The sequence below is a fragment of the Saccoglossus kowalevskii genome, chromosome 4 (assembly GCF_978046115.1).
Source record: "Saccoglossus kowalevskii chromosome 4, keSacKowa6.1, whole genome shotgun sequence".
Lineage (NCBI taxonomy): Eukaryota > Metazoa > Hemichordata > Enteropneusta > Harrimaniidae > Saccoglossus > Saccoglossus kowalevskii.
Genome location: NC_140644.1, coordinates 27,309,108 through 27,336,388, shown reverse-complemented (window position 1 = coordinate 27,336,388; position 27,281 = coordinate 27,309,108). Strand labels below are relative to the sequence as shown.

The 27,281-nt window shown below is 34.6% G+C and overlaps 3 protein-coding genes across 5 annotated transcripts in view; 1 reads left to right on the top strand and 2 right to left on the bottom strand.

Annotated features, from left to right (window-relative positions):
- Positions 1–304: 304 nt before the first annotated feature.
- On the bottom strand, positions 305–7,075 carry LOC146747243 (thymosin beta-11-like). Its single transcript, XM_085498039.1, has 3 exons — positions 6,915–7,075; positions 1,781–1,921; positions 305–1,258 (listed from the first exon to the last, which is right to left on the bottom strand). The coding sequence occupies exons 2-3, from the start codon at positions 1,878–1,880 to the stop codon at positions 1,227–1,229; spliced, it is 132 nt and encodes a 43-aa protein (XP_085354165.1). The 5' UTR covers positions 1,881–1,921; positions 6,915–7,075; the 3' UTR covers positions 305–1,226.
- A 721-nt stretch (positions 7,076–7,796) lies between these two features.
- LOC100370331 (UDP-N-acetylglucosamine--peptide N-acetylglucosaminyltransferase 110 kDa subunit-like) lies at positions 7,797–23,795 on the top strand. 3 transcript variants are annotated; one of them, XM_006824876.3, is made up of 21 exons: positions 7,797–7,903; positions 8,218–8,368; positions 10,968–11,211; positions 11,648–11,716; positions 14,234–14,350; positions 14,597–14,676; positions 14,808–14,897; positions 15,053–15,158; positions 15,957–16,097; positions 17,770–18,024; positions 18,440–18,541; positions 18,661–18,840; positions 19,136–19,294; positions 19,445–19,534; positions 19,769–19,894; positions 20,381–20,662; positions 21,171–21,338; positions 21,475–21,627; positions 21,832–22,084; positions 22,312–22,435; positions 22,703–23,795. In XM_006824876.3, the coding sequence occupies exons 1-21, from the start codon at positions 7,879–7,881 to the stop codon at positions 22,851–22,853; spliced, it is 3,066 nt and encodes a 1,021-aa protein (XP_006824939.3). In that variant the 5' UTR covers positions 7,797–7,878; the 3' UTR covers positions 22,854–23,795. The 3 variants fall into 3 exon arrangements, with proteins under 3 accessions (XP_006824939.3, XP_085354162.1, XP_085354163.1); XM_085498036.1 differs by having other exon boundaries at positions 15,053–15,164; XM_085498037.1 differs by lacking the exon at positions 22,703–23,795 and having other exon boundaries at positions 15,053–15,164; positions 22,312–22,439.
- Positions 23,796–24,678: 883 nt separating this feature from the next.
- Positions 24,679–27,281, bottom strand: part of LOC102803093 (uncharacterized) — a 63,163-nt gene continuing 60,560 nt past the window's right edge. The window contains exons 11-12 of the mRNA XM_085498038.1: positions 26,958–27,048; positions 24,679–26,099 (exon numbers count right to left, since the gene is read on the bottom strand). Of these exons, the coding sequence (XP_085354164.1) occupies positions 25,682–26,099; positions 26,958–27,048 (509 nt within the window). The 3' untranslated portion in view covers positions 24,679–25,681. The remainder of the gene's footprint in view (positions 26,100–26,957; positions 27,049–27,281) is intronic.

Below are 27,281 nucleotides of genomic sequence, written 5' to 3'. Positions count from 1 at the left end.
GTGCGTGCGTGCGTGCGTGCGTGCGTGGCTCTCATTTAACCATGGTATACTAAATCTGTATGTAAATTGAATTTGTTGCTTGCTGTACAAAGATTGCTTTCAGAATTTCACTTTTCATCCTAGTACGTTTTAAAGAGCAGCAAGTTTGAATTTGAAGAATTAACAGTTTTTGGTTGAAAACTGTCATTACAAGATTCTAACCCAAACAACTTGTTTAACATGTAAACAAACCACCACTCTGAATTTCCTTTAAAAAAAAAAAATAGTATTATTTCTAGACAAATGCACTCAAGATGACAAACTATTTCTAGTTGCTTATTTATTTCTCTATTTGCTCTGAGTGTTTTATTCCATTACTAATGCATACAAAATAAAATTGTAATTTGAATACCATACCACCACTGCACATCTTCCATCAAATAAAAAAATTTAAATTTTAAATTTGGCAATGTTGCTTTCAAATAGTAATATAAATGCACATGTATCAAAAACTTCAAATTTTTAATTGATGGAAAATTAGTTTTCAACATCTTGCAAAATGAAATTCAAGTTTAAACTGAACCAAAAAGCTAGATCAAACATCACATTGGCAAACAAGTACTCGTAGATTGCAACATATACAGTTCACTCATCTTCATTCTTGGTCCATTATTTTATGCAACAATGCATCATTGTAGTGGAATAAATGCCTAACCTACTAAATATTGAAGTATTTAACTCTACAATACAAAAGCATTTGGGTTGACTAACTGAGGTGAAACAAGTTGTGCACTAATAAGGTATCCATCCCTCTGTTAACTTGTGCAGTCCATTACTATCACAGAAACATGGGTGACAAGTTAATGTACGCTTTGCCAACACCAGGATAAACTTAACCAATAAACTTTTGTAATTTGGTTTACGTTTCACCCTGTTTAACTTGGCAAACAAAACACGCACTTCCACCCATGTAACATGCAAATATAGTCTGCTGGCAAGATTAAAGTTACATCACTAAGAATTATAAATGGCAAGTGGTAACCAATTCTGTTATACAAAGATTTCACAAATCAGCTGCATACCAATACAGGAGGAAAAAGTTATGATCTATTGCATATATTTTGAACTGCTGGAAAATTACATTAGGATTTGAAAACTATAACTTTGTTTCAAGATGGTAGAAATTGCTTATAAAAATGTAAAGAAGCATAAATGGATGTACACTGGAACAATAGATTTTCTACCAATCAGGCATTGTCCGCTTTTTCTTGAGCAATTGCTGCAAAAAAACAAATACATGGGGAACTTTAGAAGCTGATGCTTGATGATGATGATTTTTTTTAACAGTAAAACGACTGACATTCAGTTATCTTGTACCTGTTCATATTGAAAGACATTGCTCTGGAAAAGCATTAATTAAAACAAAATGGCTATCGGTTAGATAGTCAAAACAATACATCTGCATATCTATGACAATATGTACAATGAATTCAAGCATCAGTCAAAGCATGGCAGATGACATTAGAACCGCATTCATTAAAACAAAATGGTAACCTGTCTACCATTTTGAATCTGATCTGAAAAACAAAACGACGTGCATCAAGGTCGCATAATGTCCAATGTATGTATGTATGTACTAAGTTTGAACAAAACCCCTCTAAACAGCAAAGATCCATTTCAGGAATGCCAGAAATGCTTGTTTTTGACAGACAGGTCAATCTAGAAGTCTCCGTTTTCGCACTGATTGGAGACTGATAAAGTACCCATAAAATTAATCATGAGTGTGTGCTCGTGTACTTACTTTCTTTTGTTGGTAATGTATTTTTTTCTTGTGTTTCTGTCTTTTTCAGTTTGCTCTTGTCAAACTTTGTGACTTCTTCGATGCTTGGTTTATCACTCATTGTGAGTCGTGATTGGATAGTGAAGACGATGAAAGATCACACTGGAAAGAAATGTAGCTTTGATTATAATAAAATTTGCTTACTTTACTCTTAGGTGAACAACTGTGTGCATCGTTTTAAGGTTAATTGCAGTTTCCAATGCCCCATCATTTAGATTTTTTTTAGAAGAATACCGATACCGGGATAACTAACCGTAATAGAAGTGACAAAAGTCATCGCTCTAACTGTAGCATTATGTAGTTTTGCATAACTATGTATACTGCATTGTCGACAGCACAAAACTCATTGGCAGTCTTTGCATTACACAAATCAAAATCATAAATTAAAATTTCGTTTATTATTCAAACTACAATATGATATTTAAGATTGTACGCATAGTTGTGCATTCTGGCCAAATTAAACCATTGTGTTAAAATTCTAGACCGAAATCTAAAACCAAAGAACGACAGTGAAAGAATTTTCACAGCTACTTCCATACTAATAATTAGTCTAGCAAAATGAAAAATTAGTATTGTGCACATTTGACAAGTGCATCTTAATGATATCAGAAAACCTAATAAAAAAAATCCATACATGCACTTTAGAAAACCAGAGATTAAAAACTACCTACAATACAAAAAAGCTTTGATGAGTTTTTGAATTTTGAAAGGCATTTCAGAATATTTTAAAATATGAAATTACTGAATTGAGTAGCATCAATGCAAACACGATTTTTGGCTTGGGGGAGACCACCTTCATTATACAGTGCATTACAATATTATGCTAACAATTCAAGTTGACATAGCAGCAACATTCAATAGATCATCTGACCTTTTCACCCAAAATTACCAGCAACATTTAATAGGGGTTACTGGTATATCTGGTATTGGCCATGACACTGGATTTTTTTTCATACAATTGTATTAAACTTTCTAAGTCTCAACACCAAGCATGGAAGATTTGAAAACAATTCTACAAAAACCTATTTGCTCTAGTAGTATATAGCAAAAAATTGTATTTTTTATGCCAAATCATCTCAATTTTGACCATACCCACTCGTGTCTTTTACCTAAATGTATGCACTACTAATAGCTGTTATGGTACACTAGGATGACCATATACCCGGTACACTAAACTATCTTATTTCAATCAGAACATAACATTTGCACATAAAGTCAGAAGAGAAAATGTTATGTTGACTTGCCTGTTGAAAAAAATATTTAATAATATTTAAAAAAAATCAACAATATACTAAAGCTGCAACGAAGCTTGCATAATAACTGGTGTTTTAAGCATCTTCAAATAACGACAATAACTGTATTGCAGTTACTGGTAATTATTTTCTTGTTTATAATGCCAGTTGTGCACATTTCCAAGAGAATTAGGTTACCCCTGGGGCAGCACAGCTGTCAATATTAATATTGTAAAACCTTTACTACATATCAGCTAAAAAATTGTTTAAAATATTGTGGGTGGTGGTTAGGTGGAGTATTATTTTTGTTTACCTAAGAATTAATGTGTAGGTTGAGAAGCAGCAAACAATTGAATAGTATTCCAATAGGTCCACACATTGACAACCATGACCTCAAATTTATTTTCAATTTCAAAATGTAGCTAGCATTCTTTTTGCTTCCAAATATAGCTAATATTTAGTTTCTATTCAATCCACACCAAGAATCCAATACTTCATATAAGTGTAAGTATTACCGGTAGTGTATGGGTATGATTCCAAAGCTACCACTATCTGTTATAGAATGGTTGGTGTAAAAATGTAATTTCTAAAGATACAAGAACACATTATAATGCAATCCATCAACATTTGAATGGCTTAACGTTGATGCAACTAGTTCGGCAATTAAATAGCTTCACTCCAAAACCTTGTTCTGACTAATGGTTATTTAATCTATGATGCCTGGATTTTTTTCTTCTTTACACAAGTCAATCTGAAAAAAAAACTAAGTTAAACACTTCCTGAATTGTTCTCATCTAAAAATAACCAAGTTTGAGAAGTAGACAAAAATTTCTCTACTTATAACACTGCGACAATGAAAGACATGGCATCTTCTATACCTGGCCACTTTATTAGCCACAATAAAAACTGTTAACTGACAGCTCATTGTTATGCAAATAATTCAGGCCAAAAATAGCTTCACAGCTGAGAAGTGCTTCATAGCAACATATAAAGAACATCCAACAATTACAAACAATAAATCAACTTATTCTACTTTCTATTCTCTTATTGATGAAGTGGAACAGTTAAGTCAGAAAACAAAGGATTTTTATGTGTGCATGCATGTGTGTGTGTGCGTGTGGGGAGATGAAAAAAAAAACTGTTCGATTCTGACATTGTTTGGGGGACTTGAGAATTGTCAAATAGCAACTCTTCAGAACCATATTTATAGTACTGTTGCTTCCACATTGACATTACTGTCATCTAAAATGACATTGATAATGTTGTGATTCATGCAGGCTTGTAAAAGACTTGCTCATACTGTATCACTGTGAAGGAAGTCTAGACACTTCCTAAATATCAATGAGTATTAGAAACCTGATGACCAGTGAACACTCCTTGAATTAATCATAGCCAAGAAAAAAAAAAGTGTCATATGTATCGATTTGTATTCTTCCTTTGTAATGAGAGTACCACTTTCAGTATTTTTCAAATCCCAATAAATTTATTGTCACTTGATTAGGACAACAATTATTGACAGGTGGTGGTCATAGTGCACCCCAAAATAACTCCACAGACTATTGAAATTCTTCAGTCAATATTTAATCAATCACCAATTAATACAATTTGGTAGCTGGGATATGTAGACACCATGTCATTGTAAAGTTCACAAAATTTCCCTAATTTCATCATTCTATTGTAATAGTTTATATTTTCAGATATCACATGTTAGTACATGCAATATTAAAACAGTGAGAAATTAATGTGTTTGCAGTATTATTTTTTTAACATGAGCAATTTTTAGGAAAGGCACAAAAATGTTTTTTTTCTTGTATTAATCTTTTTCTTAGTATGCAAAAAAATGACCCACTTCATTTTTGATATGCAGTCAAACTGGTGTTAATGACAACCTCTATACAAAGACCCCCTCCCTCTCTGCATACAGTGGCAGTCTCAAAGCACAACATACATGCTACCTGCACTGTAGAGACAACTTTTCTTTGACAAAAATAAACATTCTATTTATAAAATATTTTTTCATTTCTTCAGGTCAAACATCTTTTTTTTTACCACCTAAAAATGATTTTTACAACAGTAACATTTCTTTTCCAGGACAAATGCATTAAATATAAAAATTGGAAATCCATGGAAAAAAAAAATTAACATCCACATATAAAAGATCACCTGTCTATAAACCATTTTTAATTCACCGACTAATTTAATTTCTTTATTGTATTGTATTTGATTGTTAATATAAATTTCCAGGATTGGAATATACCGATAATATTGAGGAACTGGTTACACAGCTGACAAATCTGATTGAGTCTTTCAAATGCTCTAAAATTAGCCAGTTAATGATTAACGGAACTGGTAATATTATTACATGTAATCTGATTAACATAATAGAGATTGCCAAGCAGTACAATATCAATCAATGATCACACAAATTATGTCCTGGTACCAGATAGCTAATTAGAGGCTGGCAATTGCAAAGAATGCTGACATAACATGTTAAGCATTTGGTGAAATTTTGGAACCTTGATTGTTAAGGTGTTTGTTTTTAATGTTATCCGAAGACCAGAACCAAAACTTTAAAATTGCTCCACATATTTTTGAAGAAAAAAAACATCAATAAAGCAAAGAGTTAAGGTCTTTTACAAAGCTCCTATTTTTAAAATTTGATTATTTTTTTTAACTTATTGTTTATTCATAATCTTTTCTAAACCAACACATTGTTTATAGAATTGTTGTATTGCTGTACACCAATAAAGTAAAATAAATCTAAGAATGCAATGAAATACAGTACATTATTGCCTTATATATAGAAGGACATCTACAAAATATTACATTTATTGATCATTACCATTGAAGCCTCTTGTAGAACAATTAATGTATTAATTATACCAAAATAATGTCTAAAAGGATATTTTGTTGCAAATTATAGTTCAGCGGAAACAGAAATGTGGAACTAACCTATTTCCTTGTGGGAAAATAATTACTTCCTTGTACAAAGAGGAAGTGCACAAGTTACAAAAAAAATCAAGCAGAATTCAAGTTTGGGGAATGTTTTTAAGTACAATTTAGAAAGAAATTATATTTTTTGAGTTCCGATGTAAAAAAAAGTTTACGCCAAACACGGTGAACCCTTGTGAACTGGAAAAACGCATTAGTTTTCAGAATCACGATTTTGTAAACTGATCACCGAGAGTACGAGCGTGGGTCACAAGATCATGCAGTAAAATGTGCACTCTAGACTAGACAGTCTTACTATAACGGGTGCATAATTACTTGAAAATTAAAAATAACCTCCCATTCAAAAGCGAACATCCCGTGCAAAACAACTACATATATAACTGTTTCATTTTTCAACAACTTTCTCTTTTTGGTTAAGCTTGTTGATCTGTACTTGCATTATATTCTGAAATAATGCAGACTAGGTTGTTGAATAATTGTCGATTTATATAAAGAAATAATGAACAAAAGCTCCACTGGCAGAGTGACAAATAATGACCAACTCGGTCTGAAACCCCCGTCTGACCTACGGCGGATGTGAAAGCACTGGTGAAAGCAAAACAGAAATCTCATCATAGGGCATTCATTTCTATCACAATGTCATTAGTTAATTCGGACATGCTACACAGGTTTTTATTTGTTTTTCCCCTTCTTCAGGCCACATTTCGCTAAATGAAATTGTCTCATTTAAGTAAAAGAAAAAATGAGGAAATGGGATTAGGAACAAGAGCAAAGTGGGGAGGGGCACCTGGAAAAAGTAGCAAATTCTGTTCTAATAAGTTGATGCAGACAGTGGAGTGTTCAGATACCAATGACGAGAAAGACTGCATGAAAAAAATTATTTGAAGAATATACAGACAAAAAATACTTACAACTTTTTACCCTTGACAATCTTGACTGAGTGCAATACGAGGAGCGGTGGTGACTACAAGCCAGACAACTGGAGATCGCTTTCAGAAAATGGGTGTGTGCCTCCACGCAGTGAACCTGTCCCGGAATCCATATAAGGCTAATGATGTCATCAACAGCCAATCAAAGTTCTCAACACTTGAAATAATTTTCCAAATATGGAAGGCATCATCGATTATTTGAATCGTTCTAATCACGTGACAATAAGGTTTTTTCGGAAGCTCATGATGGCCACAGATTTATGAAGTTCAGAAAAAAAAAGTATGCGCGTTAACGTTTTTATCATTTGAATTAACATATTCGAGAAATTCGCGACGAAACGCTTCATTTTTTGAATAATTGTGCACATCACGTGCCCCAGTCTGATGCAAATTATTTTATTCAAAAGCCAATGACGTGTACAGGGTAAAGCCTAATGTAATTTAATTAAACAAAAGTACCAAATACACATTTGCCGAAATCCGAAAAGAGTGTCACTATACCGCTTGTATTTACAATATTAATTAATCGAGAGTACTCTTCAATGCATATAAATCCCCATAAATTTTAGAACACAACACTTCTTATACTACAGTCGCCATTTTGTGACGCACGAATCAGGTACGCACTGCTTTGCCTTATTCGCTTGATATTCATCCGCCCCTTTGGGATGTATTATTAAACTTGTCAGTGTCATGTTTATTATATTTGAATTACTGCCATGAAGTCTGTTTTTAACATATTAGCAATTTAGCCAACGGAAACCATTATTGTGATTTTTCCAAATAAAAAAAAAGCACTTGTTGTCGCGGAACGTTTTTATGCGGAGGAATATTGAATATTTAATTAGTAGACTGTTTACCACCTCCGACCGACAGTCTTGAGACCAGCATATGGCGCATGTTTGAACAATAGAAGTTACTGGAATTATCAAAAATACGCGAATTTATGCCTACCATGACCGACACCACCGGTAAGTTAAAGTGTTTGTGTGAATTATAGCTTATAGATCAGACAGAATGTTCAATGTTAACTGTGATCGGTCTCGTATGGTAGTATTCCATTGGTTTTAGACACTTTTTTTTTTATTGTGCGTTGACGTGCTGACATTTTGGTTTTTGCAGTTTATTATTGCCTCAGGATTAATGTGAACCGGTCGTTCGGGAAATTAAAAAATGTTCTGTGTGACACATTTGTATAATAAATATCACGATGCGTTGTTAGCTGGCACTTATTAGTGTGGAATTCAATCTTCGATGGGTGTTTATAGATCTATTTTTTGTCCAGGTTTAGCGGAGTTGGCTCACCGAGAATACCAAGCCGGTGACTATGAACAGTCCGAGCGTCACTGCATGCAATTATGGAAGCAGGAACCCGAAAATACAAGCGTTTTACTGCTTCTCAGCTCAATTCATTTTCAATGTCGAAGGCTGGACAAGTAAGTGTGTATCCGTCGCTATACGTAGTTGGTCAGAGCATTTTAGCTCCATGGTCAGAGGTCCAAACTCGTTTAATATTCGAGGAGGAAAATTAGCCCTGTCTGCTGAGCAGATGTATCCTCTGTACACATACCCGAAATTATAAGAGTTTATAACAAATCGAGACACTATCGACATTTAATAAATTATATTAGCATATAATTAACATTTCTCCTGCCACATAGTAAAGCTGTTAAAGAATGTATTCAGTATCAGTACTGACAGTTGTTTCCTTCCAATCTGAGGTTAACCTTGACCCATAACTAAAACAACACTTTTGTTGCCTAAATAATTCAGAATGTGTCTTTAAATGTTAAAATACCATGACATTTGCATTGTAACGTTGATATTATCTAATGCATTTTTTCATATACATGTTGTGCAAGACATGGCACCTAATCTACACAAAATGGTACTTTCTTCATAATACGCATTAAATCTTGACTTTTCTCCCAATTAATTTTCAATAGGCAGTCATCTTCAAATTTTTCAATATTTTTTCTAACCTTTTTTCACAAAATCATAAATCATTCAGTTCACCCCTGTTTTCTAATGTGGAACCTAAAGAAGAAACATTTTGTTTAGGAATCTGCCCCAATTTCTGTGATGACCATGTTTTGTCAGTGTCTGTCTGATATATACAAAATGCATCCAAAAATTCTCAGAAAAACTAGACAAGTGACAAAAAGAAGCTAAAAGTCAGTTGCTGATGTAAATAGAAGGCTACAGAACCACAGATATAGAGAACCTCAAGTGAAGACACATTACACGAAATTCAACACTAAATACAGCCATCCCATAATTTACATCATATTTGCAGTGACATACAAATTGCTATAATCAAACATACAGCAAGAAGTCCAATTTTGGTTGTCCAATTATCTAATTTTGGAAAGTTGAAGAATACTTGTACACAAGTTGTTCATATAAATTTTCAACGTTCAGAGATTAACATGTGAACATGCTTTATTTGTATATTTCTTGTATTCACCAAAAATTGGTCCCATCTTTGTCTACATACAATGAAATAAGAACAAAACAAATAGTCAGATCCAAATGAAGTTTGTTTTTCGTTGTGATAAAACTTCAAGGAACATTAATTCAGCCTGCAATAATAGCCAAGGGGGCGGAGAGGAATTGCATTTCATATTTTGTATATAGTATATACACGAGTATAATAAAAAAATAGCAATATTATATGCCGAATAGAATAGATCAGACTTTTCTTTTGTTGGTGAATAAGTGTGTTTTCTGCTAAGATTGCTTCTTCTGCATTCTAAAAATATACCAGCGAGATAATTTACACAACAATAGAAAGTTAATCACATGTTGTACACATTACTGTATGTTAATTGAGTCAGGTTGTTTATCATCAAGAGGTAATCACAAGGTCTTGAGAGTACTTTAAGACTAAATACAGAACTAGAAATTGTGACAGCAATATTTGATTATTTTGAAAGGCATATCGGTAATTTCTCGTCTGGCCTCTGAGAATTTTTTCCAAGGCCTCATCTGTCTTGCCTGTAAATACATTTAATCCTCTATTGTTCATATCGTATATATATATCAAGCAAGTTTACCTAATGATTACATGTGGGATATAAATCACCTGTCCTTTGAAGAGGTTTAGAAATACAACTAGATCAAAATGTGCTATTGCTGTCAGATACATCTGTCTGTTGCCACATCTTCCTGTAGGAAGCAGGTCTAGTGATTTTAAATACTGATTGATTGCCAGTCTTGTATGACTAATATTCAGTATGTCATTGTTACTCTTAAAATAAATCAGTTGGAAATATTAAAAATTCAGAAGATGAATACAGACCAGAACAGTCTGCCTGTTAATTTGCTGTCTCCAATTTTGATCCTTGACATGCTGCCCTGTCTATTGTTTATCAATTAATGTTGGCTTTTATACTATTCACATGCTGTATTTGTGTTTATGCACTATATTATTCCTTGTAGAAAAGCCAATATCAGAGGTGTAAAGTATAAATAAAACTGTGCAATTTATTTTTTTAAACTTGACCTTCACCTGATGTAACAATGGACTTGTAAAATAACAAAGAGTGAAGTGATTATGAAGACAGATTTAATTGCAGTGAGAAACAAAAACATTTTTTTTGAGAAGTTGACATAGGGTATACATGCATCAAATTGTTTACAGAGAGATTGAGTTAACCCCATATTTTGCTTCTCTGACTCCAATTATTGAAAAGGAACCCAGTTTTTAGGCATGCTGGGGTCCAATCTCTAATAAAGTTATCTAGGGTCAAATTTCAATTTCAAGCGGGACTCGTCTTGCCGAAACACTAGCGCAAACCCTGAAGTTTAATTAATTATCTTTTTAAACCGGGTTATAAAAATGTTTTATGTAGACTTAGGAATGTCGTGCTATACAATTGCATTATGTTACAGCCAGTCGCTATCGTGAATAATGATCTACCATAGACTTTAAAGTCTGTGTAAAGAATTTGAATATCACGTTTGTGTCTTCAAATGACATGTTAACAATTTCCTGTAATTTTCTTAAGGTCAAAATCTGTTTCTTTTTTCCAGATCAGCTCACTTCAGTACACTGGCTATAAAACAGAACCCAATGCTTGCTGAAGCTTACTCAAATCTAGGTAATGTATTCAAAGAAAGAGGACAGTTGCAGGAAGCATTGGAGAATTACAGACACGCAGTCAGACTCAAACCAGATTTCATTGATGGTTATATCAACCTGGCTGCAGCTCTCGTCACATCTGGAGATATGGAGGGAGCTGTCCAGGCTTATTGTTCAGCATTACAATACAATCCAGTAAGTACTACACAGCTATAGTTTGTGGTCTATATCAATTGAATATTTTGTATTGAACATTGGCTTGAAGTTATGTGATGTGATTTATTGTTTATTCTGCTATTTTGAGCTACACTATGTGCTCCACAAGATTTTTACACATGATAAGTCTTGTCAAATAAAGTAGTCCAAAAAGTGTAGTCTATCTGAATGGATAGATCAATTATCAGAGATTTCATTAATACTTTAAGTAGGTGCATTGCTCCTATTTCATGAACAAGTTTCTGTGTTTTTCTAATGAAAACCCTGTGATTTTTTGTAAACAAATTTAATTTTGTCATTGTCATTTGTTCAGGACTGTAATTTGGTAGCAGTGACTATCGTGACTGTGATGTAATTAGTGAAATAACGATTTTCATCGTTTGGTTATATTGAATTGTACCTTTCATTTATTTAGGATCTGTACTGCGTGCGGAGTGATCTTGGAAATTTATTGAAAGCACTGGGACGACTTGACGAAGCCAAGGTATGGAAAAGTATGGTCACAGGATGTTTTCTCCTTTGATCATATCTTTCTTCTCCAACCCTGAAAGGAGCAAACATTTCTCATCCCAAAGTTTCTCTTTCTCTCTTTTTCTCTTTCATTGAATTCCAAGACTTGTATCGAGACTGTAAACTAGTACTTTCAACCATTCATGTGCAGACATTCTATTGTCAGTTGAAATGAAAGGAAGTGTAATTGGATTCTTCACTTAAAACAAAAACTAGTTGTCTGCATTTCATTTTTATCTGTGTTTTTTTCTCTCCTGTCTTGTGATCTTCCTATAAAATCTCCATACTTCTCTACTCCTTTTGGGGTTTCTATTAGTTTTGTCAATATCGCGTCAGTTGAAGGCTACGTAGCATCAAGTAGTTATGAGTGCAAAAACAGATCATTGAGATATTTATTTTTTTCAATCTTGTTTTATATGGTGAAAAGTCAATCATTGGCCGCCTAAGGGGTCATTTTTTTTAGAGAGCTCACTGTATACATGTTTTTCATAACACAAAGGCCAATACTTCTGCTACATGCGCTACATTAATTGCTCGGGGTTTTCTGGCGCTGTAGTCTGCGTTCTGCCGTGTGATCAATAGCCATGCTCGCTTCAGGATCTGCTAAGTAGCCAAGTATTGCCTTTGGTGGTGTTTCCATTTATAACATCAATTTCAAAATGGACCAGGTCAATTCTTGGTAGTTTCTACCCTGCTGAAGTGATTTTGTCCATTTCTGCTAAGCGCTACTGTCACTTGTGATTCTCTTTAACAGGATTGCCAAGTAAATGAAACTTCAAAGATTTTTATTTCATTTGTGAAAACTATCTGGAGAAAAAGTGAATTCAGTACCTAAATTCATCCTAGTAACATTATAAGCAAACCCTATAAGGAGAATTGCAAGTTGCTTGCTGAGTGATTAACGTCTGTAGGGATGCGCGTTCTGTAGTTTTCCTTTCCATTGCAGAGTAAAGCTGATACAAGAATCCCTTTTGCCCATGCCAAAAGTTTCATAGTATTCAGTGAGCTCGCAGAGAAAACTGATCTCATTAAAATTTCAGTCAAATCTGTAAATTAAACATTGGTTGCACTGATGGTGTTGATTCTAGGTGTCTATTTAGTGCGCTCATTGTGTACTGTAAGATTTAAGTCAAAGCACTTGTGGAATAAGCCTGCTGAAAATGTAAAGATGGCTCACGCAGTCAGTTGTGTGATCCAAGTATTCAACTTCAATTTGACTAACCATTTCATTATTTGCATGACATGGCTACAATTACAAGTGCCACTGACTGTTATCTTTCTATTATGATTTTATTATATATAGGAAAACTAACAAGATTTTTATCCTTGTAAACTTTCTGTTTTGTGCATATCGTGCATCTCAAGGTGTCCATGGTCCCATGATGAGTATACATGCACCTACCTGCAGCCTTAGGCCTGGAGTCAATACAAGGCTGTAGAGGTCCAATTTAGGAGTCAAGCAACATCAACACGGCGTCCAGTTGGTGGGTTATTAAGAAGACGTACACGTTTGTACTGTAACTACCTAGAATTGTTTTTTGTCATTTCAAATCTGGATGATTAACTGTATGAATCCTTTAAAAGGGAAACATGAAAGATAAGGCAATACTGCAACATAAATTGCGATTCTTACTCGAGCATTGTTCGTGAATGCATAGTCATAATGACATTAAAGCAACATGCGACTTTAGATAACTGTTCATTGTAAATTTTTATGTAGTGTGGAGTGTGAGATTGGTCAAAAAGATTAGCCAAACACATAGATGCCGCGTGCTAGCTTGCAAGCGTTTGAGTATGCATGCTTGCATATGTGCAAGGGAACGCAGCAGCGATGGCGGCGAAGAGAGGAGCGGAAGGGCGGCCTAGTGTAGCTGAGCGGCTCACCATGCTTTTGCCCCGATGCTGGTTTATGTGCTCTTGGAGTCGCGCAAAACTTTCTTTTATTGCAGGTAGCTGGATGTTACTCAGTTGCTGAATTCACTCAACTCTGTTTTCTTTTCTAGTACTACACCATGTTTGGCTGAAGACGACAAGACGCATCAGCTAGCTGAAAGGGCATAGAACTTGCAGCCTGCGACAGCGCATTCTCTAGATTAGCAGCAATATGTGGCTTGTAGTAGCGAGCGTGAGTACGTGCGCATGCGGCTAATGCAAGCGTTGAAGAGCCTATAATGAGTCTTGATGCATTTTGAACAAATGTCCATCTCTATTCGGAGTTTGATTAAAATTGTATTAACTGGCTCTTCAAAGTGAGACTTGGTACGCGAAGAAAATGGGTGTTTGACTATTCCTTTTGGTATGTGTTCAGTTGGACTTTTACAGTATGTTTAAATCAACACAATTTTATTGTGTAACCACAGTACCATTGCTATGTTCTAACTATTTTTTTCCTCTCCCTGTTCCACTTCCTTCCTATCCTACTTTCCACACTCCTTTTCCGCAACTTCTTTTTTGTTGTATTTGTTTGTGTTGCCTTGGTACACATTCAAAGGCTTGTTATCTGAAAGCTATAGAAACGCAGCCCAACTTTGCTGTTGCATGGAGTAACCTTGGATGTGTGTTCAATGCACAAGGAGAAATCTGGCTTGCAATTCATCACTTTGAGAAGGTATGTAACTGCAGTTTATACATTTCTGACTGTACAGAGTATGTACCATGATTACTGTTGCGTTAAGTGTGCATTATTTTCCACCTAATAAAATATGTTTGGGAGTTCATGTTCTCAGCTCTCGACTTCATTATTGTTGTTGCATTGACACATCCGTTGCATCTACTTTATTTATTTGGCATTTATATTTCTGTGTTGCTCTTGTATATTCAACTTAAACAACTCCTCTTCATATAAATTTCACAGGCAGTGCAGTTGGATCCCAATTTCCTAGATGCTTACATTAATTTGGGGAATGTGTTAAAAGAGGCCAGAATTTTTGATCGGTAAGTTTGTCTACTTACCGTACATACAAATATCTGAAGATTATTTAATATCTCATAGCATATACATTATAATCTGATAGATGTATTATAAAGCAATCAGTTTGATGTGATCAACTTTATTTGCATTACAGAGCTGTTGCTGCATATCTGCGGGCATTGCAACTCAGTCCAAATCATGCAGTTGTCCATGGCAACTTAGCATGTGTCTACTATGAACAAGGGCAAGTAATTTTAAATATCAACTTATCATTTTAATATTTTTATCTTTTCTGTAGTGGTACCATGTGCGTTATATATATATTGTCTTTTGATCATTTTTGTTTGGTTTGTGTGACTGCCCTCAAAGTTCAACAGTATTGATCTTTCTTTTCTCTAGGTTGATTGATTTGGCCATTGATACTTACAGACGTGCTATAGAACTGCAACCACACTTTCCTGATGCTTATTGTAATTTAGCTAATGCACTCAAAGAGCAAGGCAAAGTAAGCGTAAGGACTAATTTTTTCATATTTTCAAATTTTCTTAGTTTTTAAGTAGGTACAATTCTGTCATAGTGTAAATACCGAGCAAGAAAATCCAAAATTTCAATTTCTATGAAAGTCAAGTGTTAGATGACTTCAGAAGGGGATTGGCACGAGAGGGCACCATCCGATCTGAATGGATCGTTTCGACGTCAGTCGTCCGTAGCCCATTGTCAAAGCAACATTTCCCTGTTTACGAACAGATGAAATAATTTCAGCATTTTCTTTACAGAATAATCCTCGAAAAAACATTTCATAGACAAATACAGGCTCCAAAATTTTTTTTTTTTTCAGCTCGTAACGATAGAATCAGTCAATTTAGAACTAACATGTAAGCTATCAGAAAGAGCCTTTTGGCACAATTCTGCTGAAAAGACTAGTTTTTCATTGCTCAAGAATATTAATTTATGCAAATGTGACTATTATTTCAACCAGCAGTTAAAAATGATTGTATCTGGTCATGACACATCAGTAATATTTTCTTTTTATTGCATGGGAAAATCAGTTTGCATACACAAATTCAGGCATATTTTATAGCAATTCAAGAAAACTAACATACAGGGATTGATTTTGGAATAAAATTGATTAGAAAATTTTTTTTCCTGGGCCTCAGTACTTAGATTTTCTAGTCTACTCAGTAAAGGGAAGTATTTGGAATCAGATGATCAAATAACGATTAAATATTGACACATTAGTTTAAATAATAATACATCTGACTTCAGCACTGTTGAAAATAACATCTATTTCATGGATTTGCAGGTCACAGAAGCTGAAGAATGTTACAATACAGCACTTACACTTTGTCCAACACATGCAGACTCGCTAAATAACTTAGCTAATATAAAAAGGGAGCAAGGTAATACAGAGGAGGCTGTCAGGTTATACTGTAAAGCACTTGAGGTAAGATTCTGTTACCTGAACACCAAATTACAACCAATAAGCACACTGTGGAATTATTGCCACAAAAGTGACATTCTCTTCCATGAAAAGTTTGTCGATTGATACTGTATGCTATTGAAATTGTACCAATTATTTGCATAGCTGGATAATGTTCAGCTCAGTCAGATGTCAAACGATGGCATGAGTTTTGACACCACTTTCCAGTGATGCTAAGTTTATCAACTCAGTTGAGTCATCTCTAAAACCACTTTCAATGAATGAATACAAGAATTTTTAGGTTTGCCAGGTTTTGAGATCAGCAGTTGTTTGGTATTGCAAAATCAAAAAAAAAAAACCAAAAAAAAAACCATTTGTAGACTGTTGACTATTTGTTAACAGTGGATATATCAGAAAGCTTACAGTTAGCCGGTGTTTGCGGCTTATTATGCTGAAAAGTGTAAAATATAATTATGCAAATTGATGTGTGGAGTAAGTACATTGTAATGCTGTTAGATTTGTACATGTCTATGAAAATTGCTGGCACACTGTTTCATGTCATTTTAATTTTGTTCAATTATAAATTTAATTTATTCATAATCCATGCAACAAATACTTTGTAGAGTGCCCTACTTTATAGACTATTTATTATAATTTTCATAATTTCCATTATATTATGTAATCTATTGTATATGCTGCCCCAATAGTTTTGAGTAGTCAACTTAGATGACATTAGTTAAAAGGCCTTGCCAGATGTAATGAGCAGTGATTACTTCTCTCCACCATGTGTACACTCAAGATTTTCTGTTGAATTTAAAGCATAATTCTACTTGCTCCAAATATTCTGAGAAACCAGTCTCGTTTAAATGTGTAAATTTTGTCAGTAATTATTCGGTTAATACAATTTATGTATAAACTGGCTAGCTCACTGGCCTTGGCCAATGGTCTTAATGGCGGTGGTGTATTCTGTGATTCTAGTATGATCTTAAACAATGCTTGTGTATATTATACATTGTGTTCATATTCATCGTGTCGATTTATATTGAAAGTAGACCAAACATATTGAATAACCACTCAAATTTATATGCATGTATAGAATTGATAAACCACAGTTTATAACCTCTTAATTTTTAATAAAAAGATTGCCATGGAAACCATCATGTTGCGATGAATATCCATTAACCTCAGCCCTGGTAATTATGCTTCTTGCCCACTGTGTAATGTTGTGCTTTTGTTAATAACTGTCATTCTAATGTAAGGTAACCATAGCAACGATTAATTTTCGGTCTACCTGATTCGTTGACTCGTAATAAGGAAATCATATTTAAAATGTATAGAAACTCAGGAGGTAGTTGCAAAATGACTGCTCGCTTGGATTGAAACAATTACTTAGTAGAAAAAATTACCATGGGATCACAGTTTGCCTACAGACGTAGTCTTGAAGATGAAGTATGTATCTTTACAATGCAGTTAAAAATATTGGACAGGTTATTTATTTGGTTGTTTTTTGGTGTAACAGTGGTGATCAGTTGGAATATTTTGTCCTAATCAACTGATGGATGGCTGTTATATTGGCGGTTGCTTTCTTTTGCTAGTCTGCTTAGCTCTAAAATTACTTTGTATTATACAGCAGTCTTCGCTTGCACATGTCACTGAATTTTAACAGAAATATATTTCTCCTAAATATTCTTGATAGGTATTCCCAGAGTTTGCGGCAGCACATTCAAACCTCGCAAGTGTTCTACAACAACAAGGTAAACTGCAGGAAGCTCTTATGCATTACAAAGAAGCCATCAGAATTTCCCCAACATTTGCTGATGCCTACTCCAATATGGGTAACACACTGAAGGAGATGCAGGATATACAAGGGGCATTACAATGTTACACCAGAGCGATACAAATCAACCCAGCATTTGCTGATGCCCATAGTAATTTAGCTTCTATACACAAGGTAAGAATCATGTTTTTGAATGTCAGAAATTTTGCTAGTGTTTGCTCCACACAATTGAAATTTCATGTATGTCGCAGTGGAAACCTGGACTAGTCTGGTTTCAAAATGAAGGTTCCCACAAATAGGAATCAGAATTTAGGATTTATGCAATTGATAAAATTGAAACCACTAATACGCATTGTACATACCAAAACGATCAGTGTACATGTAGAGATTCAGATTAGAGATTTTTATTGTTTCATAGAATACTAAAAATGTTATGTTCTCGTTCCACATTAGTATAGATCTCATAAACAGTAATATTCTTTACTGTTCATATGAACAAGAAGCTACATGTACTAAGTATACTGCTAATAAAAGCTTAAAATAGTGCTCAACTGTTTTGTAATTGTCATGTCTTCTCTCCTTTTTATAGGACTCTGGTAATATACCTGAAGCAATAGAGTCTTACAAAACTGCTTTGAAGCTCAAACCTGAATTTCCAGATGCATATTGTAATTTAGCACACTGCCTTCAAGTAAGTCTTTACTTCAGAAGCCTGAATGACCCTGTATTAATATTTGTGTGACAATATCTTGTAGACGCAGTATACATACATTACATTACTGACAATGTATATCTAACGTTTGTTTTCAGATCGTTTGTGACTGGACTGATTATGAAGCACGTATGAAGAAGTTAGTAGCAATAGTAGCCGATCAGTTAGATAAAAACAGACTTCCATCAGTTCATCCGCACCATAGCATGCTATATCCATTATCACATTCTTTTCGTAAGGCAATTGCTGCAAGGCATGGTAATCTGTGTCTAGAAAAAGTAAGTACTCTTCTGACTTTTTCTTGCATCGTGAATGACATGGTTCTTTTTGACACACATTGCTGTGTATTTTCCCAAGCCTCAATCGATTGTCTTGATAAAAGCTCTGCAGCTCAGCTATCACCAGTGATTTGCACATTACCAGGGGGCGGAAATAGTTGTATGGCTTTCAATTACATTCATATTATACTTTTCCAACTTTTCCCTATATGTTGACCTTATATCTAATAACCAGACAACCTCCTTGAATGGTCAGTAATGTAATGATTTTTCTCCCCCTCTAAACTCTTTGCAGATAAATGTTTTACACAAACCACCTTATACTCATTCAACTGATCTGAGTGCCAGTGGAGGTCGTCTACGTATTGGTTATGTGAGTTCCGACTTTGGTAATCATCCCACGTCGCATCTTATGCAGAGTATACCAGGAATGCATTCAAGGGAAAACGTAGAGGTAACTCAATTGATCTCGCTAATGTATAATACTACTTGTGTGTGTACATATATTGACTCTTGCAGTTGTAACTCCTATTTGCTACAGATAGTTTCAGTGTGAAAGTAATGGTAAAGTAGTTTGTAAAATCCCATACATTGTTCATTGCAGGTGTTTTGTTACGCTCTCAGTGCGGACGATAACACAACATTCAGAAGTAAGATTGCTAACGAATCAGAACATTTTGTTGACCTCTCGCAGGTAAGACAAAGAAGTTTGAGTGCACATCATAGATGTTGCATTTTCCAATCAACTTTTATAGTCAGAATCAATATCTATGTGTTCAGTAGTACTCTAAAATTGTACACAAGGTGATATATAGTAAGCTGTACAGGGATTGAGTTTGTTTTCATGAGAAAATTCAGGGGTTAATCTCTGAACCTATTTTACGTGGTACAATGAAATAAAGCAGCCAAACATTTTCTACCTTATCAGATTCCATGTAATGGTAAAGCTGCAGATCGCATCAATACAGATGGCATCCATATTCTCATCAACATGAATGGTTATACAAAAGGAGCCAGAAATGAAATTTTTGCATTGAGGCCAGCACCAATACAGGTATGATACACTGTCAACCAATTTCTATACCATTTAGAAGTAAATCTCCAATACTAGTGCACAAAAGCCAAAAAATGTATTTATGGATCTTTATAATATTACTTGTGCACCATTGACATGTCTGTCATTTATGTAAGCATATGTACCAGTAATATGGAGCAAATGGAGTACACACTTAATACATGTGTACTGTGTAATGGTAGTACCATTCAGAAATTTGTATTGTAATTCTTGAGATAAATGTGAACAAGATTTGCCTGGTACTAGAATAAACGTGCTTTGTGGAAAATGTTTATTCAGAGACCTTTGGTTAAAACAGCCAGCATGATGCAATATTTGTCATAAGAATTTGGACATTGAGGTAATAAACCAAAGTTGTGATGAAAAATTAATGAAGTCCTGAAATATTACTGGCTGTTTCTATTTCTCAGACGCTATATTGCCAACACTATATTGTTGTATTTATTAATGACTGGTGATTTACAGGTGATGTGGTTGGGCTATCCTGGAACTAGTGGGGCGCCGTTCATGGACTATATCATCACAGACAAAGTCACATCACCATACAGACTGAAAGAACAACATTCAGAAAAGCTTGCCTACATGCCCAACACGTTCTTTATCGGTGACCATGCACAGATGTTTCCTCATCTCAAGGAAAGGATAATTATAGAAAGTGCTGAAGGAAAGAGAGCTGATAATGTGTCTATTGTGAACGGTGTCAATCTTAAACCTATTGTACAAACTGTAGTGGAGAAAATGAATGATGTGAGTATATATCTCTGCAGTCTTTATATCATTACGAACTTTATCAGCGGCTTAATGTTAAGAAGCAGATTATCTCATAAAAAATTAAAGAGAATCTCTTGTCTTAATTACCTACCAAATGCAATGTAATTGTTCCATCCTCATCCTCTTGGTTTGTTTGAATTTTGTGTGAATGTATTTTACATGCAAGGATCCACTACTTAGTGCAATAACATAGAGACTTGATTTCAGTCAGTACAGTTTTTGGCGTCAATGGAAATGACCTGTGTTGCTTTGGCTACAACTTTTGAAAATGCATTGTGCTCTAAGGGGAAAATAGTCTCAATGTTGTACCAATAATTAGGTTTGTTCTGTGCCAATGACTTGAATTCCTTTCACTGTCATTAATACATCGGAGCCACACATCCTGATTCAAAGTATTTTATGACCAGCTTAGAGGGCTATGGTTGTGATTGTCATGATTGTGTTGTTGTAATTGTAAAACTGATTATATACTTCTCAATTGCAGGAGCCAGTTATCATGAATGGTGACCATTTACCACTGGAGAAAGATGAGTCTGGAACAACTATTTTGGAATTGCCCACGACGACAGCTGTACATACCATGGTGAAAGAAGGTCATATTCAAACGACTGTGGCAGGTGTTGTTGTGCAGAATGGCTTAGCTACTAACCAGGTAAAAATACCTATCCACATTGAGATTTGAAGTATTGGCTGTTTAGAAGTACTTGTGATTGTTAGCTTTTTGATTTCAAATCCTACATTGGGGTAGTCAAATGTAGACATTTCTTATTGGTGTTTTTTTATAACAGGTAAATAACAAGGCAGCTACAGGTGAAGAAGTCCCCAAAGCTATAATTGTCACAACAAGAACGCAGTATGGTTTACCGGAAAATGCAGTTGTATATTGTAACTTCAACCAATTATATAAAATAGATCCAGCAACGCTTCAAATGTGGTGTGCTGTAAGTGAAATATTTACTTTACAATAGTCACACAATAATCTTATTTTGGTCTGGAGGGAAATGTGGAATTGTGCAGTGAAAATATCACTTTGAGTTCTTCAGATTGTGTAGTCGCAGTGACTTGATCAAATTCAGAATATTTCTAACAGTGAAAACTTTAAACAGGACAACGCATGTTAACAAAGTAGCATGTTAACTTTTCAGATTTTGAAAAGAGTTCCCCAATCTGTACTTTGGCTGTTGAAGTTTCCTTCAGTGGGTGAACCAAACATCCATCGAGTAGCACAACAGTTGGGTGTGACATCTAATCGTATCATCTTCTCACCGGTGGCACCAAAAGAAGAACATGTGAGGAGAGGCCAACTTGCTGATGTTTGTTTAGACACACCACTGTGTAATGGCCATACAACTGGTATGGATGTACTATGGGCAGGCACTCCTATGATTACTTTACCAGGTAAACATTTACTTGACTCATCGCGATCATCAGAAACATGTACAAATATTGGCTTATGACATAAAACTTGGCTACACTATGACTTGTGCATTGATTACATCAAAATGTGCACTTTAGTGTGACCACACACACGCATGTTTCTTTGTATATTCATTCTGTACACAGAATGAACATTTTATCATGGCTATAAAAAGCACTTGATCACTAATTGCTTACTTGTGTTGCAGGGGAGACATTGGCTGCTAGAGTTGCTGCATCACAACTACATGCAGCGGGATGTTCAGAGTTAGTTGCTAGTACAAGGCAAGATTATGAAGACATAGCTGTGAGACTGGGCACTGATAGAGCATAGTAAGTAGCAGACACAGTCAGCAAATATCAACTAAATGTTTACTCTCGTTTGTCAAGTATTGTTAGAATGGGTTTACCTGGATGAATAATAATTAGTATTGATTTCATGATAGATGAATTCACTCATTGTATGAAAAAAGGTTATGTAACTGTTATTGCAAATCACTTTCAAGCTATTGATATCATCAATTTTAGCTATCACATTTTACCATGTCTTGAGGTTGCATATTAAATGAAATTGCTGAACCACCTTTTTTTATCTTTCAGTTTAAAAACAATCAGGACGAAAGTTTGGAAGGCAAGAACAATGTCTTCAATATTTAACTGCCGGGCTTATGCTTCCGATCTTGAAGCCTTATTCAGGAAAATGTGGGCAAAACATGAACAAGGACTGGAAGCCGACCACATCCTAAACTAAAATGGACTTGTCTTTTGTAGTAGTTGTAGTATTGCTTAGAAATGGAAGTAGACATATCATGGAATCCGTGTAAAAGGGGGGTGGGGGTGGGGTGTTGTTTGGTGCAGGTTGAATTCTAGACCTTTTATTTGTTCTGCTCACCTTAAACAACCTAAATTTGCTTTATGTTTAATTCACAAATGCTATTTTAGTTATTATTTCTGGGCATTCACCTATTTGTTTTGTTGGGGTTGGGGGGTGGTAAAGATATTGCTTGCTTGTCTTCGCAAGTTGTATCGTGGTTTAAAGCACATGGAGTGGTAAATATTTATAATAGTAATTTTGCATGAGAATATATAATAAACTAAAGTTAATCAGTTGGTGCTAAACATTTTCTGGAGGATTTAAATCCATGTTCCATGAAAAACAAAAACATGGGTTAAAGTATATCCCGTTTCATGTCTGTAATAAATTTTTAGCTGTCTTTTAGAAATGAATCTTTCCACAACAAACATTTGTGACAACACTAAACCAGGTGTATATTTAAATTTTCTCATATAATCCCCATTGCACTCAATTATTATATTTAATATTTGTGGATGTTTTTTTTTTCCTCCAGTATTAATACCCTTCTACTTAGGATGTATCTTGGCATCAGTTTTCTGCTACAAATCATTTTTGGAAATGGCAAACACTGCCTTGCCTTATGGTTATACATCCTCTTATGTTTTCAGCTATATTTTTAAGCTCAACACAACAGGAAATGTTTACTTATTCTAGAAAAACGCACATACGATGGTCTGTTTATTGAGAATCTTGTTGTTGAGGGATTTTATGTAAATTATTTATGAGAACTCGTCACTGGTGTATTGTGTTGTGTTAGGTGCCTCTACCATTATTACATTGCATTGTCTTAACATTTCTTTTCCTCGTATAAATAATAAAACTGTATATTGCATCTATTATCTTTTGTTCTCTGTAATGTCAGTGAAAGTGATGGGAATGTGTGTATCCCTGTAGCAATTATCTCTGGCATTGCAAGTAAATTATTGTTTCATGCTGTTGACATTTAGCCAATTGATCCACTGTCGGCCGAAATGATGTGATAACTGCCGATTTCTATTGTGCGTATACTTGATGAAAACAAAATTGTCAGACAGATCAAGGATGCTGTGATTGAGTATATGCTGTCTAGTTTTTATTGTCTGATACATGGACACCCCTGCTTGGGATCAAGGCCAATGGGTGGCTTTTAAATCTTGTTGCAAATATTCGTATTCACTGGTGATGTTTTAAGTGAACAATTCCCTGATGATTTTGGCATGTGCACAATGTATTGCAGAATTTGATAGTAAAAAAAAACCACTGTTAGCTGTTTTGTTGGAACTTTCATATAGACTTGCTGATAATTTGCCATGTACATTGTATTCCTATCAATAGTAATGCATGTTGTCACTATCATCAGTAATTTAACATTACTGCATATGGAGATAAGTCAAAGCCACCCCCAAGCAGTAGGTTTTCAAATTTGCCTGCAGCTCCGTCAAAAAATTTGTTTTGAAGGAATAAATGCTTCTCCAAGGGAATGGCTTGTATGCCACTTTCGGTCATTTCAGTTTATTGGAATTGTGAAGCCTTTATGCTGTCAACTATGAATGTGAAAAAAATCATTGTGATGAAACTGGCTGTACAATAAAATTAAAAGATGGTGAAGATCATCTGATATATTTTGGTGTCCACTTTTGACATAACAGGATAAAAACTTGGTAGAGTTTGTACCTACTTTTACATAGATGTATAAAATATTCAAATAGTGTCCATTACCAGAATAGTTGTGACTAAAAACTTTCCTAAATTTTCAAATTATGTGATTTATTAATACAGAAAAAAGTTTTGTCATACTGTGTATTTCATACCCTGCTCGCCATCCTCTCACAAATTTAAGTGAAAATATTTATAAATAATATCACATACAAAAATATAACAGTAAATATCCACAACTTGGCCAGAGAGTCTGTTAATACTTGCTCTTTTGTTGTGCTTTATATACCGAAACAGGTGTTGGGGGGGGGGGGACAAGAATACATCTTACTAAATCATTTTCCACTTGTCAACACATTTCAGATATCAGAAATGATGTTTTACCTAAAACATTTGTGACAATGAAAATAAATTCACGATGTATGCAAGCAAAAAAAAAGAGCAGCCAACTGAAAGGACAGTGTGCAAACACTGGTTTCTTTTCTGGTTTACACATCAAAACACACTGTGCAATTTCCATGCAGAGTAACAACAAGAATGTCCATGTAATTGTACATCACTGGATAATAGTAGTGATTCAGTATCTGGTAGCTAACACATCTCAATTTTACTGTTGCTTTAACTTATGATGAACATACAATGTATAGTTATATAATAAGTATTTTAAATAAATAGTTCAAATATTTCTATTTTCTTATTAATATTTCTTTTAAAAGTACAAAAAATATGCATGGCAAGACTTGCATTTCTACTACTACCGTACAAGTTTTCATATTCAACCGACAAATATAAACAAAAGTACATTTAATTTGCAGCTGGCACAAACACCATACATTGGGACATGCAATCTGATATGATTTTCAATGTGACACACTGGAGTTTCTTGAATTCAGCTTCATGTCCACTCCTCAAGAGTGGCATCTATTTTATTTTGTTAAACATTTTGGCTCTTCACCATGTGTTTAAAAATGTTTTTTTGTTCCATCAAATGAATATACGGAGAGCAAAATGAATGTTGCGTACTATTTTCACACCATAAAGTTTTTGACTTATTACCATGTGTTTATTCATTTTGGCTCAATAGATCTTCATACAGTTCTTTGGGTTCGACATTTGTAACAAGAATCCCTTTTTTTATTGGCACCAATCACATTAAAGGAACCACACTGTGCACACTTCCAGGATTTCTCTGCTGCATTTTCACATCGCAGCACTGGTACATAGTTGATTCTAGCCCCTGGAGGGTGTGCTCCATCAGCACTAACAAGTTGAATGTCACCTACGATTGCACTGCTTCCATGTGCATTGTTAGTAGACTGTGTATCATAGATTTTGATGAAACTGTGACCACGAGGACGTTTGTAGCACCGGCGAGCACTGACATTGTTTCGGGCACACCCAAGACAAAAGGCTCGTGAGCAAGTTCTGCATCTGAATCCAATCTGTGCAGAGTTTGAACAGTTCAATACAGAACACCTAACTGGACTAGTATCAAGAGTACTTGATCTGTAATAGGAAAATAACAAAAAATACTTTTATTAATCGGTAACATTGCTACATGTACACAAAGACAATCGGCGTACGCCGCGGCCTCTTTTACGGCAAGCCTACACAGAGAGTAGAAATTGAAAGTAGGAATTGAAAATAGCACTTTTTACCAAAAAAATTACAAAAATATTCATCTAAATTAAGAGATTTGAAGATATCATGAAATCTAACTATCTGAGAGTAGTCCACCCAAGTATCCAAGCAACGAAATTTGTCGTTTTCAAAACGAAATAAAAAATGTAAGGTTGATGACAGTATCATGAACAGCTCTGCTCTGTCGACAAAAGTAGGCACATGTTCAGTTGAATTTGGGCATTTGTCTGTAAATGCATATCAGTATTTTAGCAGTGGAGGAACAATATTTGCCCTCCTAACAGGAGTATGCTCTCATGAATGTACGGTGGGTTATGTGTGATGAAAATTCTATGCCATGTACATGCCAATCAAATGCATTTCTAACCAATGGCATTTCAGAATGCAGCGAATGTTTTGATTGTGTAAAAATAAATAAGAGAGCTTTTCATCATATTAAAAAATGGCAATAAGCAAAGACACTCACAAAAACAGTACTAGTATTTCAAGAAATGTATTAAGTTTTTTGTGTGAATTTCTTTTCATCTCACAATTCTCAAGACTTTTTCAATTCGCGTGAGATCTTGATCGCATTTCCCACTACTGTCATACTGTTTAATATCTTGTGTGCAATCATATTTGGGCTGTATATATAAATTAGGATGAATATCTTCCCTACAAACAATGCAAGTGGATTTTGCAGACTATTCTGTTTTAGGCATTAAAAAAGAAAAATAGCGCTACCTTGATGGTGATCCACATGGACTTCTATTTGGTGAATGTGCTAGTGGATTTATCTCCCATGGATCTCTTAAATGAGTCACATGTCTGGAAACTGAAATATGATCATAATAAAAATATACCATTTAAATTGCATTGAACCGTGTAAAATTCATATGTAGTAGATAATATTTGACAATGGTTGTTCTAAGTAATTCAAAATAGCTAGAAAATTCCAGTATTGTAAGATGACAGACGGAAACAACTTTTCCGTTAGAAGACTGATATTTCTATTTTTCATGAAATTCACCATAATTATCAATATGATGCAGTTACATTTTCCTCTCT

Coding starts and splice junctions, on each gene's coding strand:
- LOC146747243 (XM_085498039.1), bottom strand. CDS start 1,880: ATGAGTGATAAACCAAGCATCGAAGAAGTCACAAAGTTTGACAAGAGC. Junction 1,259..1,780: donor TACATTACCAACAAAAGAAA/GTAAGTACACGA, acceptor GTTTTTTTGCAG/CAATTGCTCAAGAAAAAGCG.
- LOC100370331 (XM_085498036.1), top strand. CDS start 7,879: ATGCCTACCATGACCGACACCACCG. Junction 14,351..14,596: donor CAATTCATCACTTTGAGAAG/GTATGTAACTGC, acceptor TAAATTTCACAG/GCAGTGCAGTTGGATCCCAA. Junction 18,542..18,660: donor ATTTAGCACACTGCCTTCAA/GTAAGTCTTTAC, acceptor GTTTGTTTTCAG/ATCGTTTGTGACTGGACTGA.